The sequence below is a fragment of the Cyanistes caeruleus genome, chromosome 14, assembly GCF_971803275.1.
Source record: "Cyanistes caeruleus chromosome 14, bCyaCae1.hap1.1, whole genome shotgun sequence".
NCBI classification, from domain to species: domain Eukaryota; kingdom Metazoa; phylum Chordata; class Aves; order Passeriformes; family Paridae; genus Cyanistes; species Cyanistes caeruleus.
Window position 1 is genome coordinate 14,107,949 of NC_141714.1, and position 17,268 is coordinate 14,125,216.

General features: G+C 46.9%; 1 protein-coding gene and 1 long non-coding RNA gene across 3 annotated transcripts in view; one reads left to right on the plus strand and one right to left on the minus strand.

The window, feature by feature from the left end:
• The window catches only part of LOC111928619 (rho GTPase-activating protein 20-like), a 30,415-nt gene extending 14,417 nt beyond the window's left edge, over positions 1-15,998 (minus strand). Inside the window, exons 1-2 of one of the 2 annotated variants that reach the window (XM_086850458.1) lie at positions 15,818-15,998; positions 1,869-1,951 (exon numbers count right to left, since the gene is read on the minus strand). In XM_086850458.1, coding sequence (XP_086706584.1) covers positions 1,869-1,948 — 80 coding nt within the window. In that variant the 5' untranslated portion in view covers positions 1,949-1,951; positions 15,818-15,998. The remainder of the gene's footprint in view (positions 1-1,868; positions 1,952-15,817) is intronic. The other variant, XM_086850459.1, reaches the window with a different exon arrangement.
• LOC147650575 (uncharacterized) lies at positions 3,021-8,711 on the plus strand. The gene is made up of 2 exons (XR_015276408.1): positions 3,021-3,189; positions 4,199-8,711. It is a non-coding gene; the product is annotated as an uncharacterized LOC147650575 (long non-coding RNA).
• Positions 15,999-17,268: the final 1,270 nt, after the last annotated feature.

Below are 17,268 nucleotides of genomic sequence, written 5' to 3' on the forward strand. Positions count from 1 at the left end.
TGTGTTCATGTGCCTGAGCCTGACTTAGTGAACCTCTGAGACATGGCCTTAGACCAACACAGAAAAATCTTCACAGAGATCCTCCTGTCTCTACACATAGACAAAAATACGTATCTTGCTTGCAGGCAAGGATACTTGTCTTCCCTTCACCCCTCAGCAATTCTGCTCTACCCTTTACTCTCTAGTCTGAGAACACTCTACACATAAAAAACAAACATGAGCTGAAAGTGTAGTATTTTTGACGTTGTTGGTTTTAACTCAGTTTCCACTAGCCTCATATTTGAACTCAGCTGATTTCACAGGAGTGAGGTTAAAACCAGCCAGTAGCTGCTTTACTAAAATCCTCCTCCAGTCACAGGAACACTTGTACCCTGGCAAACAGAAATTCCCTCTTCCCTCCTCCACAGCCACCACCAAGTGAATGCTTGACTTATGCAGCTGTGGGGCTGTAAGTGAGAAGCTTAATCACCTTCAGATATTACATTAAAAGCTCTCCATGTCCATCAGCTGAGCAGTGGGAGCAGCAGCATCTTACAGTCCCAAGCAGTGGATTTCCTAAAGCTGGAGGATTACCCAGCTTTATAAACACAATGTCAAGCTGGCAAAAAAAATCTCACTGATGCTTTCATGGCCTAAGCAAAGATGGCATTGGACCAGCCCCCTCCATAGCAATCCATCACAAGAAACATTTAAAGCTTCCCTCCCTCACGAGGAGGTTCTCCAGCCAAATAAAGTCAAGAATTTCTTTCTCTTCCTCACTTTTTTTTCCCCTACTGCAATTTATAGGGGGTGGGAGGAAGGAAAAAGAAGTCACATAACTTTGTCAAATGACAACCAAGTGAAAATCAGTCCTGCCCTTCATATTAAATGATCCTGTGAGACTGACACCCCTGCCTCATTCCAGAGAAGCAGGCTGTACTGTGCATCGATCACCAATGGTGTGATACAAAAGGGATATTCTTTGGGAGGGCTGGTCCAGATCAAAGTGTCAATCAGTTCTGCTTTATCTTCTGTTTCTTACAAGGAAAGAAAAAATCAAACTAAACAAACCCCCCAGGAAATTTACACGGCTGCAATCAGAGCAAGGCAGAAAGGACAATGGTATCCCCTTATCTGTCTCTAGCAGTGACACAGTGCTGCAGGAGAGGATGAGGTCAAGGAGGACTCAGTTCCCACTGGACTGAGGTGCTCAGGGCTAAGTCAGAACATTTAGTGTTTCAGCAGAAGATGTGCATGTCTGGCATGTGGCTCCCTGTCTGCTGACACTCCTGGTGCCTCACACTGCGGGAGCAAAGCATCAGCAGAGTTGATGGAGCTGCAGACATGGAGGCAGCTTTCCACCTGAGCTGGCAGTAAGGAAAAGCTTCTGTCCCCTGACAGGGCTGGCCTGGAGCACGTCTGGGTCTGGAGCCTTTTCCAGCAAACGTCCTGAGCTGATGCCATCCTGCACAGGGCTGTCAGGGCCTGGGCATGCCTCCCACCATTCCCTCCATCTCCAGAAGCAGGTCAAGCCCCCTCACCTGCCAAGGTGTATCTGTAGCTGAGCCAGAAGCAATTCACAGGACTATGCCTCCCACTGGCAGTCCAGCACGTGGAGCAGGGGTTAGTGAGTAAGCTTGGGGTGGCTGTACAGGGAAACTCTGAGGTGAAACGCCAGGATGCTCCCCAGGGGTGCTAAATCTGCATCATCCCATGTCCTGCAACCCACCACCTCTGTCTGGTGCCTCATCCCCCTCCACCTGCCCCTGCCTGCCCCTGACGCAGGACCAAATTGCCCTCAACACTGTTAAATTAATTTGAAACCAGTGTGATTTCAGTCTGTGTAGGCAGAAAGATGGAAACAGGAGTCAGAAAGGTATTTTTTCTACCTGGAATGGGACTTTGATTTGCCAAGAGCTTTAGTAATGGCAGATGAGGTAGATCGTCTTCTTTGGACGATGGGCTTCATCTTCTGCAAGACAAAAAGATGTTCAAGTCAGCCTGGCCACCTTGGAAGCAGATCTGCTCATTTCACTCTACAAATGTTCTTTTTGTCTAGCTAATAATCATGAAATGTCATGAAATGTCAGCACTGATCATGTGCTGTCAGACACCTCCCTCCCCTTCCTGATCATTAAAACACTGGCCAATTCTCACATTTATGTTTATACAGCCAAACTCAAAGTAATTATATGAATAAACACAGGGAAAAAAACGAAGTGTGAAGTTCAAGAAAAACTTCCAAACACTCATATCATGGAATACTTTGTTAAGGAAAGGTATAGAAATAAAATTTAACACTGGACCAAAGAGATGAAGAGCATATAACACTCTAAGGAGTTGTACTTTATCAGTTGGAGGAATGGATGAGGTTCTTTAGTAGATTTTTCTCCCTCTTTATTTTCCATACTCACAAGTTGTTACTAGCCCCCTCTCCAGGCAGCCTAACCTCAAGACATTTGTGTCCCTTTTAACAGCCACAGCCGCCAAGTCTTGTGTAACACAGAACTGGAGTGACTGTAATGGTGAGACCTGAGAGTTAGAAATTATAACTATCCAAGTCAACATATACAGAGGTCACAGGTCTCCTTTTATTTGCTAAATTAATTTTGTGCTGGAGAAAGATGAGAGATTTTAGCCTGGGAGAGAAATCCTTAAATCAGTGACTCTTGATTAGTAAGCATGGGAAAATCTGTCCCGTGGCTCATTTCTAATTTCAGCATTTGCCTATGTTAGACCTTTAAGTACCAGAGTTCAGAGCATGTTGAGACTTAGTGATCTTTTGACTTCTGAATGTTACAAAATATGAAAAATTCTAAGAATAAAAGAAACCATGATTGCTGGTTGATGAGGGAGAGCTCCTATGGGGAAAGTATGTTGCTTTTGTTAACTGTACACTTTTCAAGGTCTGTGCTGAACAGTGAAAACATTCACTGCACATGAGCTCACTGGTCCCATCTCTGGAGATGCAAGGCTGTTACAGCTCAGCACCTTATGACAACATTACCATTCTTGTGATGTCAGAGGAAGGTATTATCCTCATATCAGTGATGGAAACATGAAGGACAGGGTCGTTTCAGTCTACTTGCATGACTAGTGTTCAGCACATTGTGTCTGGTTTTTCAGAGCAAACTGGAAGGCTGGCTGGGGCTGGTTTGAAGTAATTGCTTCTGTTTGCCCTCCCTGGAGCTACAGGAGCTCAGCACAGCTGTAAGTCTGTCTCCAGGTGCTCGTGTGAGAAAATAAAAGTTGGTGGAAGTGATTTAATGCTGTTCAGAAAGGATATCCATGGCAGAGGCTGGAGTGGAGGGAAGGGACATCCTCCTCATCTCCCATTCAGTTTACAAGACACCTTTTGACTTCTGCAGCCAGGGACCTGGGAATCCTACAGGCTAGAGCTTTCTACAACAGAGACTCATGACTCCATGCCTGCTCAGGTCCAACAAAAGCCTCCAAAGCACAAATGACCTTGTGAAAAAGAATGTATGATTACATAACACAAAGTTAGAGTGGGCCTGCAAGTATGATTTAATAAATCAATTTTCTAATATATGAATATTCAGCTTTGCAGTATCAGTAGTGCTCCCTGAGTAGGTTCTCTGGGTGCATGTACATATGTAGTCAGAGGCAGATGGCAATTTCTCCCTCATATCCTGCTGTGACACTGCCAAGCAAAAATCTGTCTTTGGAAGTTTCACAAGGAGAACTGAATAAAAATAACATCAGCTCAGAAATGCTTGTTTTAAAAAAAGGAAGTCCCTACTAAAACAGAACATCTGGCTCCTGGAGGTGCCTTAATAGGAGAAAACATTCCTGCAAACGTAATGCAGCAAAGCATCAGTCATGCAGTATCTTAAGGTGGGGAGCAAGAATGGGTGTGGATGCCTGGGGGCAGACAGCAGCAGCTCCAGCTGCAGAGCTCACTGATGAAGACAGGGTGAGCTGATCACCTCTGTGCCAGAGGCACTGCAGACTGCAGCAATGGCTTCAATGGCATTGTAATAAACCCTTGCTTGTGACAGTATCTTCTGTGCCAAAGAATCCCACAGCACACAGTACCTTGCTGTAGGTAAAGCAATCATTTTGGCCACCCCAAAACCACTCTCTTCTAGGGTATAAGTCATACTAAAGACATGATGGAATTTTAGTGTAGGAGAACATTTATCTCAGAATAAATTTCAGGGAGTCAGAACTGGTGGATTTATTCTTCTGACCACAGGGAAAGGTTTCAGATGTATCTGAATGGTGGCAGCAGTGCCTTCCAAGCAGCCTTGTCTGAGGACCTGCCCTACAGCACCACCTCCAGCAGGCACTGGACTGCTCCTGGGAGTCTAACAAAGACAGCACTGTGAGTTTCCAGTGAAATGCTGTGACTACAGGACACAAGGTACTCCCCATACTTGATCTCTCCAAAAAAAAGTGCTGAAATCATCAGCTGTCCAGAGGTCCAGGTGCTGTCCATCGTTTCTCCTGATCCCAAACAGACTCTAGGCAAACAAAAAAATTGTCTCCCAAGACCTCAGCCAGTCATTTTGATCCTAGCCAGTCACATTCCTTTGGCAGGACATCACTGAGATTATGGAATCCCCTTACTGTAGGTAAGGCAATCATTTTGGCCACTCTAAAACTATGATCCGACTGAGGGAACTGGATAAAACTAATTGGCACAATTTCAGGTTTAATGTACTTATTTGCATATTTAATAGAAGAGTAATAAATTGTTCTGTCTTTGGTTTCAGTAGGCATCCAAAGTAAAATAGTTGCTTGTGTGCTCCCTCTCTGCATGAGAGAACCTAACTGTGTACCCAATTTTAAACAATTTGAATGTGTATGGGCCAGCCCATGTAACTGATAATTTCTTTAGGGACTTCTGGACCAGGACAGAGTCTGCTAACACCTTGAGTGTTCTCTCAGTGCCATGTAAAGGCACTCTGAATCCAGCATGTTTCTAAGCTCTAGTCTTTCGGTTTTTTTGCAAAAAACCCCCTCCCATCTCACTACACAGAAGCAGCATTACAAATCCTCTGTCTGATGTTGGAGCCCCTCACTCTCCTGCCCAAAGGCTGGGCTCCAGCAGAGCTGGCTGGGCTCCCAGGGGGTGGCTGGTGGCTCCCAGCCAGGCTCACCTGGCTGCCAGCAGTGATGGGCAGCCCTTGCCCACGAGCACTGCTTCTAGATGAAGAGCACCTCCTTATGCTCCTCCACACTGGAGCCAGGGAGTGCTTTTCCTGTTGGTCAGCTCTGCTCTCATTCACTGGGCACGGAATCAGAGAACCGCTGAAGGACATGGCGTGATCTCTGTGCTGTTTTGGTGGCATGGAAACAGATCCTCATCTACCCAACATACTCTGGAAGTGCTTGAACACTTCCAACACTCTGGACCGTGTTTGTGCATTACTCATCTCTGAGCTGCTGATTTTAGCTGTGTATTTCTTGGCACCAGGGAGGTTGTGAGTCTGATGCCCTTCATTCCAAATCCATGTATGGTCTATGCTATCGGCTCAGCTGGCCAGCAGCAGTGGTTATTTTTTTTCCTCCACTGACCTCTGCACTTGAATGTTATTCTCCAGATAGTTAAGGTGGGATGGAGCTGAAAAATAATGACATCTGCTAAGCACAGGGTGGATTTTCCTTCTGATAATAGCTGGTCAAAGTTTGCAATGCCTGTAGCCCTGGAATGATGCTGTTTGGTTCAGCTGCCATTCAGAAATTTTAAAAAAATCGTATAACAGGGGCATTTTTCTGCAAAACATAAATTGAAATATCTGTTTCAGGAACATTGATACACTGTTTGTTTGAAACCATCCTGTGCTTTCTTCAACCCCAGCATTTTAGGGTGGGGCTGCAGCACCCAGCTCACACTTCCAAGGGAAATTTGCTGCTCCCAATGCTCTTAACTGCCAGGCTCTGTTACATCTTTTATGTGGAACATTAAGCTGTCAGTGTCACTCTCCCGTTGTTAGACAAACAGTCCACTTCCCAGCTGCAAAGATGATGAAAGGATATCATATACTCTTCAAGAAAACCACCCCAAATTTTATAAACGTGGACTCAGAGTCCATGCTGACATTCTTATCTGTCAGGGAGGCTTATGTTGCTAAAGACATGGTCAGAGGGAGTAAAACATGGGCCACAATGTCTCTGATCATTTGGAGCATCACAGATTGTTCAGAGCTTGCAACATCAACATTATTCTTATTCTTGCATAGATGTTGTGAAACGTTATCTTCCTACAAACATTCTCCTCACAGTATCAGCATGTGGTGTCAGAGCAGACAGCAGATCATTGCTATTGATCAGCTGAACACAGTCAGTGGTCTACTGGAACAGGACAAAAGTTACTGTATGAATGTAGCACATGGCCACTTAGTTCTCAGGCAACATTCAAAAAAATACTTAACCCAGTTAAGAGTAGAGAAACAATTCATCACTTGGACTTGGATCCATCCATGTGAAAACAACCGCTGCTGTTTTATCCGATAATGAGTTTACATTAGCAGAGGCATGCCTGTGAAAGTCTCTTAATGAGATAATGTGGGACACTGCTGCCTCCTGCTCTGTTCGTGTGAGCACTGGATGCTCCTACCATGTATCCATGTCAGACTGCTGCTGCATTGCTAGTTAGAAAATGCCATCAGAGAGAGATAACGAAACAGAAGGGGAAATTGTTCAGTTCATAAAAGGGAATCAGGCATTAGGTTACATGAACTGATAAAAAACCTGGGCTTGCAGATTTACACTTAAAATGAGTTTAGGGAAAAGTGCACTCACACGACTGCTGTCTCCTCCACTCCTGCTCCCAGACTTCATCTGCCATTCAGCAAACTATTCAGTTTGAACATGACCCCTCAAGCTGGAACAGTTTTAGCAGGGGCTCCAGCAGCTGTTGTCTTGCAGCCATTCCCCCTCGCTTCAAATGGGAAATCCATCACAGGGCACCCACTGGGAATCAGGCCAGCTGTCTACCCTGAATCTCAAAAGGGTTCTGTGCCAGTCTGCCACCCTGCTCTTGGCTGATACTGCCTTGAAAAGCTACACTCCTTCCTACATCATGCCATCAGCTCCTTAGAAGAGATGTGTTTTCTTCTCAGCTTTGGTTTCCTGCCCAGATCAGAAGATTAAAACCCCTCCACTTCTTCTCCAAGTGTCTCTTAAAGGTGAATGTTTGGAGTTCTAGGACCAAAACAAAAGTCTGGTCTGTGATTTGTTTTCTACACTGGTTCCCCTCTCTTTGCACAGTTTTCAGCCAGGGGAAGAAGACTGGATCATCTCATTTACAAGGACTGGCTGAGGGAGTTGGGCTTGTTCAGCCTTGAGAAGAGACAACTGAGAGGTGATCTCATCAGTGTCTATCAGTATCTGAAGGGAGGGTGTCAGAGGCTGGAGCCAGGCTCTGCTCAGTGGTGCTGAGCAGAAGGACAACAGGCAACGGGCAGAAACTGGAAGACAGGAGGTTCCATCTGAACATGAGGAAGATCTTTGATGTGCAGGTTCTGTGTGCATTGGAACAGATTGCCCAGAGAGGGTGTGGAGTCCCCCTCTCTGGAGATATTCCAGAACTGCCTGCACACAATCCCGTGCATTGTGTTCTGGGATGACCCTGCTTGAACAGGGAGGGTGGACCTGCTCTGGGTGACCCAGTGTGGTTCCTTCCAGCCTGAACCATTCTGTGATTCTGTGAAGATGCCATATATAGCAGAGATACACTCCCATGATAGTGGTCATGACTAGGCATTGCTAACCAGCTTCCTTCCAGCTCACTGCCAGCCAGGCAGGCCAGCATGACCTGACAGGGAGAAGGGAGAAGGCTCCAAAATGGAGCAGACCCACCAAAAGCATGCTCTGTATGAACCATGGTTTGATGTGAACTCAGAGCTAAGAAACTTGGGTGTAAATACTTATCTGAACCATTTTACATAACTTCATCTTCCTGTCATGTTTCACTAACTGCTTCCCTCTCCCTTACTGCTAGTATACAGTTCCAAACAAACAAAATAATTTCTTAAAATATGCAGTCTGGTGGCAGTAAATCAGTTTGCAAGGACACACTTTGAAATATTTCCTTTTCCTTCCAAGAAATGGAACCCTGCTGGTTTATTTTAAAGTGTCCCATATAAGCAGGACTGGGAGAAACAGTTCTTGTCTGCCAAGGGCCAAGCGGGTTTTCCACTTGGAGGTGGAAAGGGAGGTGGCTGGGGATTAGCTTAATTCACACCAATCTATTCCATGCCATATTTTTTTCCCTGCTCCCATGGATTACTCGTGCCTTCCTTGGAGTCTGGAGCAATGCCAACAGTGGATGGCAATAAGGGAGGATGTCCTGCAAAGCATGGAGAGGATTGTCACCACGCAGAACACTATTCTTCCTGACTGAAGCAGGTCTCCCTGAGCAGCTGATGTAATGGGGATATTCTTAAATGGCACTGGGCTGGAACCCAAATAAGAACACTTGGAACTTGTCATGGCTTGGGGCTGTGTTTCTGGCTACTGAGCACAGCTTTGCCTTGTCCTCCACCAGCAATGCCCATGCCTGGAGAACAGCACAAATGTTCAGGGTCCCAAAGCAGAGCAAAACTCTCAGCTGTCACCCAAAGACAGGCATCTGAAAAGGGCCCCAAAAGCTTTAAGCAAGAAGGCAAACCACAGCTCTCATCCATCAGCTGTGCCTCTGTAAAAAACATGGTGCTCTGTGCTCCCTCATGAGGTCCCTGAACCAGACAGAGAGGTGAAAACTGATGAATTCAAGAATAAAAAAATACCCTGCTATTTCCAAGCCTCAACCCTGATACAGTGTTGGTGGACAGAATCTCTGAAAATTACAGGCAGACTGCTGAGAACTTTAACTTTCACAGGTGTTTTTTTCTCTGTAAATCTTAATGTTCAGCAGGAGACGGGTGCTTATGTATTCTGGGACAACAAAAAAAAAAAACACTGCATGAAAAATGCTTACTGCTGGTGAGGATAATTCTTAGTCATCACCTGCAACAGGAATAGGCCCTGAACATCCAAAGGATACACTATCAAAGTGTTTCTTGAATCAATATCAATTTGAAAAACTTTGAACAACACAAATGCAAGTCCCTTCTCTGTCACTAGCACAGCACAGCAAATCACTAATTGATGGAAACTGAAGAGATCAATAAATATTGATGTTGATTCATAAATACTTCTGAATTTTAAGCACTTGGCCTGGCAAGATATGAACAGCTACTAGAGGAAGCACTTCCCCCTTCTAGTACTGGCACAGGAGGTTGAAAGCGGGGAGAAAACCTTGTTTTGCAAAATTTCTTCACCTTTTCTTGGGAGTCCAGACAGTTTTGCTGCAATTCTGATGCAAATTTGAAATATGTGTTGACAATGGATTAGATCAAACAGCTGGCACCTGTTGGGATTTTCCTGAAGTGCTTCTTCCCATGGTGAAAACCCATCACAACAAATTGCCCCTACGTGTTTTGATATCATTTTATATCAGACTCTTTCCTCATTCCTTTCCTTCCTTTGAACCAGTGATGAAAGTCACCCAGGAACATCTCACAAGGAATTCTTGCCTCTCTAGCTCTGAAGAAAACCTCTACACAACTCCACACACATATATGGTCTCTGGTCTTAAGCTGAGGCATACTCTGACAATGAGCATGACATCAGTGATCAAAAGGCACAGATACCACTCACATGGGAAATCAGAGGGGGCACACTTTTATAAAACCCTTTGGACCATTTAATTTAGGTTGGTACTGAGGGATAGAAGTTTCTGTTGTGAAGTTGTATATACATAACATTGGAAGGGAACTTGCTGGGTTTCACAGTATAAAAATTCATCAATGAGGCCAAAGTAGATTAAGAATCATATTCTTTCTTTAAAAAAGCAAATAAACAGTCCACTGAATTGAGCTTTGGCAAAATGAAAAACTTGCAGAGCAGCCAAACCTGACGAACAGAAAAATGTAACACATTCCTTAGTCTCTTTTAAATAACTCCTTTTCTCCCTGCCTCTTGGCTCAAAACCCCTCCTCCTGCCATATTAAAAATGAAAAGCTCATAGACAGCTGGATCTGCTCAGCTGCAGAATTACTTCAGCCTTTCCACGCAGTGCTTCTGAGCATGAGTATGGTGGTCCAGACCCTGCTGGGCCCAGATTAACTCTGAGGGCTTGAAATGCAGACTACCCAGGTCTGGCGTGTGACAAAGGAAAATATAAACTGCACGAGGAAGAGAAAGTGCAAACCACAACAGTTTACAAGGCAGAAATGCTCCTGAGCAGACAGTGCAGCTCCACTTGACACTGGTACAAATCCTCACCTCTCCCAGACACAGAGCCAGGGCAAGGCTGAGGTGCCAGTGGCCCACAACAGCCCTGGGAGAGTGACCAGAGACTCACCACGCTCAGAACTGCCTTGGGCTTTGCTCAGGGATAGAAGGATGCTGGTTTCCAAGCCAGCTTCCCCCAGCCCTAATGCTATCTTGTACAAATCATGCTCCCCAGGGAAGGTCCCAAGTTCCCCCCACATGACTGATGCTCCTGCAGGCAGAGGGTCAGTGGGTGACCCCAGCCCCTCCACCAGGCCACCGCCAGCAGCTCGAGCTTAAGGACTGAGTGAATGTGGCTTCATTTTAAGTGATGGTGCTTCTCCTCTATTTACAATGATTAAATCATTTTATTTGCAGCTTGGCCAGGGAAAGGACTTTGAGAAGAGGCAGCTCTGTACATCTGGATTTCATTAGAGTTGAACATTAATCCCTTTATGCCTTATAAGCACCCCGTTAGCATTATACAGACTCGGCAGTTGTTAAATGGTATTTGCAGGGCTGGCTGAAAAATGGGTTAATCAACAGCATCTCTGCTAGCACTCACACCATGAAAGGCATTTTCCTCCTTCTGCTGCTTGCTCATCTGCCTGTCAGCATCAGTGTGGGCACACTCATAGTAGCATTTACTGTCAAACTACTTCTCAAACCCTAGAATAGATTTGTGCTGAATTGCAGGATTTAATTCCACAGAATTCTGCAGTTGATTGAAATGGAAAATAGACATCCTAGCCTCAAATGAGGATTCAAACATCATGAATTTCAGTGGAGCTGTGAGTCTAAAGTTACAAGAGCTAGGCGAATAAAAGTAGATTTTGGCTTAAACAATCACACTTTTTTGCCAGTTTTTGGAGTTGCAGGAAGGCATTAAGGGTTGAGCAATGATAGAGGCCAAGAGAGAGACACAGCTCAGCAGCTGAGAAGAGGTCAAGAAAAGAAAGGCAGGAGGGAGCAGCAAAACCCATGTGAAACAGAAGGTGCAAAGGAGAGGTTTGAAAACACAGCCTGAAGAGCTGCCAGCGGGCTGTGAAAGGGAAGGAAGCTGATCAGAGCTGTTGAGGAGCTGGAAGATCAAATAACCTGGAGGCCATGGGAGAGTTTGCCAAGGCTAGCAAAGAAATGTGCACATTCTTTTACTAAAAAGAATGCAATGAAGCAATGCAAGTCAGGCTATGTGGCCTTAAAGAACACATCCCATCCTTTAATGGCATGAGAGGTGGAAAAATACAAACAGTGGAATCACTACTATGCACATAAAGTTCCTTACACAAGGCTGTTGTAATTATTCCACAGGAGCAACTGCTGCAAGCCACTGCAGAAACTCAGAGATGAGCCAAGGAAAAGAAACAACAAAGGCAGAAAATCTTGTTCCCTTGAAGGCAGTAATAAAATGCCAGTGTTCTGCAGGGGATGGGGGTGGTGAGAGTGGGTATATCATCCCCTGGCAAACAGAGTAAGGCTAAAGCAGAGTAGTGACCCCTCATGCCCCATGCAAGGGCACAGGATGGGGTTGTGGGGGTTGGATCTGTGTGACAGAGGGATGGAGGTTCACCTGCCCCCAGGAGCACCTGGAGAGTGGCCACGGGGCTTTTTGGAGATGTTGTTCTCTGTGCCTCCATTTCCAGTACAGCCTGAAGGGGCAGGTGATGGAAAACTTCAAGAAACACTCAATTTAAAGACAATTATTCTATTCATATATTTATTCCCTGCTTGAATTCCTCACAGTGTTTCTTTTTCACTTTTGCCTTAACATCTACAGTGTGAAAACTGTATCAGCTGATACTAGGCTAAATACAGGACATACTGTGGAGTACAAATGACCCCAAAGGCTTCTTAATCTACCTGTTATGTCCCATTTCCTATTACTTGGGCTTAACATGTTTATGCATAAACTAATACCTCCAGTCATGAGTATTTCCACAGGTCTTTGGTAAACACTTTATAATTTGACATAAATTTTCTGATATTGAGGTGTTCAGAGCAAAAAAAAATTATCCAGCAAGATTTACAGAAGAGCTACATAGAATTTGTATTTGCCATTACTTAGCTGTTAGTTCCTACTAGTTCTACTAATTTTCAGGAGGGAAAGTTTCCTCAGGTTGAGTAGTAGCCTCTTCATGAGCAATGCTTACACAAGGACATGTGCACATACACATCTGCATACACACATAATACATGCACAAAGCTCTTCAGGTTATAAATTTCCCAACAAATGTAGCAGACAACTTCAAAACCAAACCAAGCCTTTAAATAGGAATTATGAAATATAAGTTTTAAATCACAAAAACATCCTGTTTTGCTTTAGTTTCTCTCTCACATGCCACAAACTGGGCTCCACCCTAGCTGTTTTCCAAGGGGCTAACTATGGGTGCCTGGTTTTGGAAACTTTCATGTCCTTATCTGTCCTGCCACTTGCTCTGTGGGAACATGAGGAGGGCAGCACTGTGCACAAGCAAAGAAGGGTTGATCCCTAGTGCATGGGCACTGAGCACCCACCCCTGTGCCAGCTCCTCTTCCCACATCTCAGGAAGAAATGCAGAGAAGTGGAAGATAGAAGAAGTGGGGTTTATTGGTTTTTAGCTTTGTTTCAAACTACAGTGACTGTCACACTTCCAGCCTCTGGATGAAGTGGAGAAGATGCTGTTAAGGAAACTTTCTGTTTGCTCTGTTAGATGTCAGCACCCACAGTGCTGCCACTGCCTTGAGGAGATGTCAGTCCCTCACCAGCAGCGCACAGAGGGGTGGGGAGCTGCCAGGGTAGATTTCCTGACTTAGCTGAGAAACCATCCACGTGGTTTGGTGTGCACCGCAGCACCACACTTCAGCACAGCCCCCGGGTGACCTCTGCATGGCAGACACTGTCAGACACCGTGGGGTGTCCCCTGAGCCAGCCCCTGGCCAGGCACTGAGCGGTGTCCCCTGAGCCAGCTCCTGGCCAGGCACTGAGCGGTGTCCCCTGAGCCAGCTCCCCGTGTGACATCGTGGGATGTCCCCTGAGCAGTGCTGCCAAGCAGCCCATGTGCTGCCTGTGCTCCAGAGGCTGCTGAGGGTGTTCATTTGAGACAGGTGCAGGGTGACACAGGTGTGACTGCACACAGGTGATGCAGGACACAGGTGAGCAACAGTCTGAGAGGCTGAGTGCTGCTGTGGGTATTCTCAGAGGTGTCTGTATCCAGATCTGCTGGGAGCTCTTGCTCCAGCAAGATCTGAATGGTGTCACTGGTAAGAGTGGAGGGTGAGTAGTATATGGATGAAGGTGAACAGAACAAACACAGGAATCTGGGGGTGTTTTGGAGGGTGCTGGTGTGACAGAGGGGTGGTGAGCCTGGGGCAGGCAGGAAGATGGAGTATGGTGTGCTGATGTAATGCTGTCCACGAGGGACTAGGAAAGGATCCACAAGGATTTCTGCATTGGAGCTGCAAATCAGAATCTTATGCATTGCAAGCATGAGAGGATCTGAGATCCCTCATCACTGGTCATGAAGAATAAGCATCCGCTACATTTTCAGGTTAATTAAGAGAAGCCATATTCATGGTACATTCCTCATCATCTCCCATACCTGTGAAGTAAAACCAGTCTGACTACACAGGTGATTGAATCACATCCCCTGGTTACAACCTAAAGGAGTTCCAAGGCCCTGGAGCTAGCTCCTCTGCGAAGACAAGGCCACTTCCCAAGTCTGGGGCCAGCTCAATTGAATTATAATTAAGGAAGGTGGAGCACCAAGAAGCGTAAGCAATCACCAAGACCAGAGCCATGTCAAGTGATGTGCATGTGGGTTCAGCCAAAACCTAAAGTGCAACAGCACTTAAAGACAAGTAAAAAAAAAGGAACAGTGTCCAATGCTGTTGTTGCAAAGACCTTTGCTGAGCACCCAGAGACTGCAAGGGAGACAGAATCATTATGTATCCATGCCTATCCAAAATCAGGCTATGCAACCATCCAAAGTGTGGTATGATGTTCGAGAGGGATTCTCTGAGGCCACTGACTCTCAGAAAATTTAAATCTTTTTAAACAGACAAACTCTAATATTTATTTTCCTCATGGAAGGAATCTATGTTAATTTTTCAGACCTCACTAGAGGGCGATAAATAGATGGGCTACAACCAATGCCCGTGCAGGCAGAGATCTTGGAGAAAACTGGTCAGCTGCAGGCTCAGGGGATAGGTTTAAAAGGTTTAAAAGTCCTGTGCTTACCAAGACAGCCTCCTGAATACCCCTCTCTGGTTCACAGACTAAAAACTTTACTTCTCTTTAGCTGTTCACTGGAAAGCACCAGCCCAGTGCCCCAGGAAGTTTACCCAGGAACTGGGTGTGAGACAGGTCTCAGTGAGGCACTGGAAGCTGTGTCATGACCAGGAATATTCCCGTTTGTACACAACCCATCAAATACCAGTGGTTTAATAAGCTGAAAGTCATGCTGGACAAACTGATGACCTGGTCCTTGAAGGCATCAGTGGAAGGCTGAGGTGAAGTGCCTCGTCCTGCTTTGTCCATCTGGGGAATACAATCTATGTAGAGCATCATGCTCCTTCGGGAGCAGATGTTCATGGCCCTACTGCTCTGCAAGTGAAACCCTGGCTGTGATGCTGAGGCAAAAGCACTGCTAAAGGTCCCCATTTTCCATAATTTTCAGATAATGTGGAGTTGCCACATCACAGCAACACTCTAGGTTGACACAAAGGCATCAGAAAGCAGGGGTCTGCTTAGGAAACGAATGTTAAGGAATGTTCTAAATACGGAACAACATCAGAAGGTAAAGGGAAATCCAGCCACCTGTGTCTTAGGTAGAGCTCATAGGAAAAAACTACAAGTGGCTTTAAAGAACTTGCAGAAAAACTGCACTGAGCCATCACTCTGGATCACAAGGATTTCACTGACTGTGGGCACAATTCAGCCCCTGGCAAGCATTACAAATATTACAACTAGCTGCAAATTTTTATTTTATTTTTTTTTTTTTAACAGAACTTGCTATTTATTCCAGTGGAAACTCCCCGAAAAGAAAATCGTTCCACTCAGCTACTGTTTGTGTTGGATGATTCATTTGAGAATTTCAAACTGGCATTTTGGGAAATGCTTACAGTTTTCTCTCTTATTTTCCATTATTTCAGGCTAACCTTATGCTAATACGATATTTTGCCGTTTGCTCTGTTGAGTTGAAAAATCACCAAGGGCAGCTGCGGCTCCGTGAAGCCCGGGCCGCCCTGTCCGGCCGCAGCCGGTGCCGCCAGCTGCCTCAGCAGCTGCTGCGGGAGGCAAAGGGACGATGGCAGGGTACCGCCTGTGCCTCTGTCCCGACACGAGCGGAACGCACCCCCGACAGCTCCCCCGGCCCTGCCGCGGGACGCAGCAGCGGCTGCAGCGCTCCCGGAGCCCCGCGAGTCCCGCCCGGCCCCGCCCGTCCAGCGCCCCCCGATCCGCCCCGCGGAGCCCCCCGCTGCCCCGGCGCCGGGAGCTGAAGCACTGCTGCCCCGGCCCGCAGCGCGGCCACCCGGCGGTGGCGAAGCCGGCCCGTCCCCGCTCGGTACTCGCCTGGCTCCGCGCGGAGCTCGGGCCGCGGCCGCGCTCTCATGCCCGCGGCGCGGCGCGGCCCACGGCCGGTGCCCGGTGGCCCACGGCCGGTGCCCGGTGGCCCATGGCCGGTGCCCGCTGACCGGTGCCCGGTGGCTGCTGGCCGGTGGCTGCCGGCGGCCCCAGCGCTCGGTCCCGGGGCGGGCGGGGCGGAGCGGGGCCGGGCGGGGCCGGGCCGGGCGGGGCCGCGGCGGCCGGACAGCCGAGCCCCGGGGCCCGCGGGAGCCCCTCCGGCCACGGGAACCTTCTGGGGCCGCCCCGGAGCTGCCTCTGCCCCGGCTGGCGGTGGCCGCGGAGCCCGGAGCTGGTGCGGAGGAAGAGCGACCCAGAAAGTGACGCTGCGAGATGGATTCTGTGGGAGAGCCGGGCACGTGTGTTCTGGAGGGCCGCTCGTCCTGCAGCCAGGGCACCTGAACGCTCTGTTTCGCACTCTAGGACTCTTAAGGCTCCTCTCGTGGGGATTTTTGCCATACCAGAGAGCGCAGAGCAGGGTGTGACAGCCCTCAGAGACTGGCCCGGGCTCCTGGTGCTGCCCAGAGTGGGCTCTGCCCGGGGGCTGTCTGCCAGGCTGGGGCTTCTCGTACCAGTTATCATAGAGAAGGCAGGAAAAGCAATAGGGGCCCAAGTGCATTCCTTTTCTGCCCCCTCGTCCCCTCCCAAACCCATTTGTGGGTTTCAGTTGTTGTTGTGTAGGAAGTTTCCTTTAGAAAGTTTTCTGTCTGCACTGCAGGGAAAATTTGTGTCTATGGAGAAGTCTGTTTGTGTTGAGAAAGAAGCCTCTTGAGAGACTGTTCCAAGGTAAACACGTACCAAGGGCACACACTTTCACAGTTCTGTCACTTTGAGAAATATCTGTGCTATAAAATCCTCTCTGGAGATGTGCTGAAAGGGATATATTACATGAGAAAAATGTACTCTAATCCACGTTAAGCTATTTTGATCTCTTTTACGTCACAGGTTCAGTTCTGCAAACTACTTAAAGTGTTAAATAAATGGAAGTCTTTAGAAAACAAGAGTGTATCACATCTCAGTCACACAGACTGTCTTGGAAGGTCAAAAGATTTTTAAAAACTATGAAGAAATGTGAGGAATACTGTACTTGCCATCTGGTACTCCATGGTCTGAGCTTTGTTTTTTCTCTGCATACAAGATTTGACAAGTTGTGAAATTTCGGGAATGACATCTCCTCTGTCGCTAAACAACCCTTACAAGTACTTTTGAATGTAAGATATATAAGAGACATTTTTGGAAAATGAAAGAGTAGCCCCCTCCCCCCCCATAAAAGTGATTTGCCTTTAAAAAGACAAAATAAAGCAGCCAGTCCCCTCCTTCTCTTCCTCCTCCCTGCCTATCCCCCCCCTCGCCTCCCCACACACATTCATGGAGTATTCCAAAATATGCAGTCCCTCCCC